The sequence below is a fragment of the Diaphorina citri genome, unplaced genomic scaffold (genome assembly GCF_000475195.1).
Source record: "Diaphorina citri unplaced genomic scaffold, Diaci psyllid genome assembly version 1.1 scaffold15199, whole genome shotgun sequence".
Classification (NCBI taxonomy): domain Eukaryota; kingdom Metazoa; phylum Arthropoda; class Insecta; order Hemiptera; family Psyllidae; genus Diaphorina; species Diaphorina citri.
In genome coordinates, this window is record NW_007392563.1 from 1 (window position 1) to 4,157 (window position 4,157).

The window sequence follows — 4,157 nt, forward strand, 5'->3', positions numbered from 1 at the left end:
GAGGTCGAGGAGGAACCACCTGTCGAGAGGAAGAAGAAGGAGAAGCGGGAGAAGAAGAAGAAAAAGAAGAAGGAGAAGATCAAGCGAGAGAAAGCGACCACAGGGGATGAAATGTCAGACTTTGCATTCTCAAGCTACGAGTCTGACTCGAGTGAGAGTTCCATGTCTGAGAGAGAACTGTTCGGGCCCATCATCTACAAGTGTAGACATTGTGACGTCACGTTCAGAACCTACGAGCTACTCCTACGCCATCTGACGGGGAAACATGGCGGCTTCGAGAGTGCTGCCCTCTGCTTCATCTGCGGATTCTATCACAAGCACAAGAAGATGATCTACCGTCACATCAAGGAACACATAGAACCCAAGAAGCAAGAGAAGAAGGTGTGTGACATCTGTTCAGCAGAGGTGATACATCTCGGTACGCACCAGAAGGTGGCACACTCTGGTGTGACGTACAACTGTAAGTTCTGCTCCATGAAGTTCACCAGGGTCGGTCAGATGAACATTCACATCAAGACGGTTCATTTGAAACACATGCTGGAGAAGAAGTTCGTATGCCAGTACTGTAACAAAGAGTTCCCGTTCCAGGGCTATCTGAACAAACATATGAAGACGCACAATCACCATGGCAACGGACCAGGGGGCGGCGGTCACGTGACCTACACGTGTAAACAGTGCAACCTCACGTTCACCAATAAACATTTGTTCCGAAACCACAAGCTGGTGTGTGGGACTGGGGGACAACAACAGAACCAGGGGGGCAACACGAGCGCTCCGAATCCCCTGGTGCCACATCCGAGTACTAGCTCCATGTCGGAACAAGATGTACTTCAGCAGCAGCTGCAGCATTCAGCACAGGTACAAGCGCAGGCAGCACAGCAAGCAGCACAGGCAGCAGCGGAACTTAGCATACATCAAATACAGAGTGCTAACTTTCCACTCAAACTGGAACGAGCCAGCATGTATTACTTCTAGGGTGGCTTTCACCAACCTTACTAGCCCCCTAACAGCCTGTTAGATCAACAGCCCTGTTAAAAGCCTTTACAAGTACCCTGTCAAAAGCCTCAACAGCCTGTTTGCTTAACAGGCCTTGTAGGGACTGAAAAAATATTACTGAAATCCAACGTAGAAGACATATATCCATAACACTGCTATATCTACCTATTGAGCTGAATTTATTTAGGAGTGGGCTATTTTTTTACACGACAAAGCTCTCCGCAAAAGAGTACGTCTAGTTTCATAGTGTCGTACCTACGTAAAGTTGGATTTCATTTTTTTGTTGAAGAATCGGAAAAAAAAATAAATAAAAAATCGTGCCAGAAAAGAGAAATTTGTTGAAATTAATTGTTGCTATTTTGAATATCGAGAGAAATGCATGAAAAACAAAACACAATCCATATTTAAGTAAATATTTATACAACGCATGCCATATTTACGTAAATATGGTTAGTAGGCTCTAAGAATGTTACAAGTAATGAACAATTTGTACGTAAAAAATGTCTAAAAATTAATCTTTATTGTTTAGGCCAAATTTTATTTTTTGAAATTGAACCTATTAAAACTCTAGTACCTATTTATCCTTTGTTTAAGGTAGCGTTGTATAATTGTGTATAAAATACCTATTTTTAAATAGATTTTTTTAAATAAATTAACCCATGTAAATTGTATAAAAATAATTTAAAATTTGAAAATAAAAAGACTCATTCCAGATTTGCTGTTTCCTTTTGAACCAATTGTTTTTGTTTTTCCAATTTTTTAACATCTTAGTGCTTATTTATACTGCTCGAATGGGACCGAAGAGTCCCTTTACTCCAGAAGTAGGCTTACTGCCATTATTGTGGTCAAATCCTAAAATCAACAAAATTCCTGACCTCGGCTGGAATTGATCTCTCGACCTCCCGATAGAAAAGCGTTGAAACAATTCTGGAGAATATGACCAAAGAGAAAGCAGAGACTTGGTTCATTGTTTCATGAACTAAGTGTATGGTGTTAAACAAAAAGTTTTATACTGCCTTTATGAAATTAATAGATTTGGATACATGTATACTATTTGCATGTATTGCTTTCCAAATCCACCAATGATATCTGCGAATGAAGTGAAAGAATTTTTTTGAAAGAAGCGTCCTGTAGGTAGGGTGCCAAAAGTCGAATTCTTGACGTTTGCCCGCCTGCTAGCGCACTTTACAAATAATTAAGATTCTTCTAAAGATTTTTAAAATTTTAGGAACTTACAAAGAAAAACTTTTAATGGAATCTCAAAATCCTTTCTGTATGTTCCTTGTCCTCCTTGAAATCCTGTACAAATCTCTTTGATATCTTTTCTGTACATAGCTCCTTTATGACTTATATTGAATTCGTTTGATGAAAATAATATATTGTAGAAACAATAATAAACCAAATGTCTACTGAACTCGCTTACTCTGTTCTAATATTACTAACCGTTCTGGAATCGCCCCCCGACCGTCACGAACCTTGTGCTAAATGCTTCTCACTTCTGTTCCGAAAAGGATAAAACTAAATTGCCGCTACTTTTTAAAAATTGATTAAAAACACTTGAAAACTACCCTATTTCAGGACACGAGACCCCAGGCTGTCGCAGGCAACCCGTCGCTCGCCAGAAGAAGATCATTGGCCGTCAAAAGCGAAAGCGACTTGGACGATGGTGATTACCCGGATATTGCGCCCGACAGCGAGAACGATGATAGTGATCTCGACACAAACCGAACGAGCTACGAACCCAACCCGAACTTTACCGATGAAGAAAGTAAACAGAGCGGAAACACCCGAGGCCGAGGCGTGTCGAGACGACGGAAAGACACGACCACACGGTCTGCGTCTGTGACGAAAGCACTCGGCGACCTGCCGAAGATCGTGGGCAAGAACCTCGGCCTGTTCACCAACTCGGGGAAGATGGCGTCCAACTACTTTGACATTGTGTTCAAGAACAGAAACACGCCGGTGAATAGTGACGCCACGGGAGCGGGTAGTGGTGCGAACGCCGAGCACGTCAAGGTGAAAGAAGAGAAGAGTGAATGTGAGGATGATAAAGCCTACACGATGTCAGGGGATGAGGACCAATATAGTCCTGACATGATGAGTGATGGTAGCCTGCATGAGACTTCGGGAGGCAAGAGGAAACGTAAGCGAGGCCGACCCAAGATCACAGAGACAGGGCGCAAACCTCGTAAAGAGAAGAGGAAGAAGAAAGAGAAGAAGGATGAGAAGCGGCAGAGACTACGAGAAGAACTGAAAGCCAAGATGGCGGAGGATCCGGATAAACCTGTTGAGTTTGATGGTGACTTGGAGAACTTGAAGTTTGAAGCGGATGAGTTCTTTGACGGGGAGGTGCCTCTGTATGAATCCTCCTCGGATAAGGAGGATGTGGAGGAGGAAGAGGAGATGGAGGAGGAGGTGTGGCAGTGTCGTCACTGTCCTCTCAAGCACAGGTCACATGATCTCCTGTTACGTCACTACACCAAGGAGCATGGTGGGTATGACTGGGCCAGTGTATGTTACTACTGTGGCTACTTCAATGGTCATAAGAAGATGATCTATCTTCATATCAAGGATCACGTGGCACCCAAGAAGCGTGAGATGAAGATATGTGACATCTGTTGTGCGGAGGTACTTCATCTACAGCAACATCAGAAGGCTGCTCACTCCGGTGTCTGCTACGACTGTACCTTCTGCGGTAAAGGTTTCACTCGCAAGGCGGAACTCAACATTCATATCAAAGCGGTTCACCTCAAGCATCAGCTGGAACAACGGTTCGTGTGTCAGTATTGTAACAAGGACTTCCCGTTCATGAAATATCTGAAGCGTCACCTACGCGTGCACTCGAATGACGTACAGGTGCCGCATCCGTACAAATGTACCGCGTGTAACGCTGCGTTCAACACGAAGAGTGCGTTAAATGTCCATCGCAAGACTTGCCCGAACCTGGAGCTTCTCAATAGAGACCTTCTACCCAACCAGACAGGCACTGTTACTCCTGAGCCTCCCCCCTCACCCCGCCGCAGGCAAGCAAATGCCAGGCCACCCACAGCAGAATCCTCCCTCCAGCAGCAGCAGAGAGGGAGAGCCACCTGCCCCGCCCCCTGCCCGCCTCCCCCGCCCCTGTAGCGACCTCTCATCAGCAACCCTCGCCATGAGCAATG

At 44.7% G+C, this 4,157-nt stretch overlaps 2 protein-coding genes across 2 annotated transcripts; both read left to right on the forward strand.

Annotated features, from left to right (window-relative positions):
• The first annotated feature begins 9 nt into the window (after window positions 1-9).
• Window positions 10-1,616, forward strand: LOC103523094 (zinc finger protein 600-like). Its single transcript, XM_008488164.2, has one exon. The coding sequence runs from the start codon at window positions 112-114 to the stop codon at window positions 973-975; it is 864 nt and encodes a 287-aa protein (XP_008486386.1). The 5' UTR covers window positions 10-111; the 3' UTR covers window positions 976-1,616.
• LOC103523095 (zinc finger protein 761-like) lies at window positions 1,463-4,122 on the forward strand. Its single transcript, XM_008488165.1, has 2 exons — window positions 1,463-1,471; window positions 2,575-4,122. The coding sequence occupies exons 1-2, from the start codon at window positions 1,463-1,465 to the stop codon at window positions 4,120-4,122; spliced, it is 1,557 nt and encodes a 518-aa protein (XP_008486387.1).
• The last annotated feature ends 35 nt before the right edge of the window (window positions 4,123-4,157 follow it).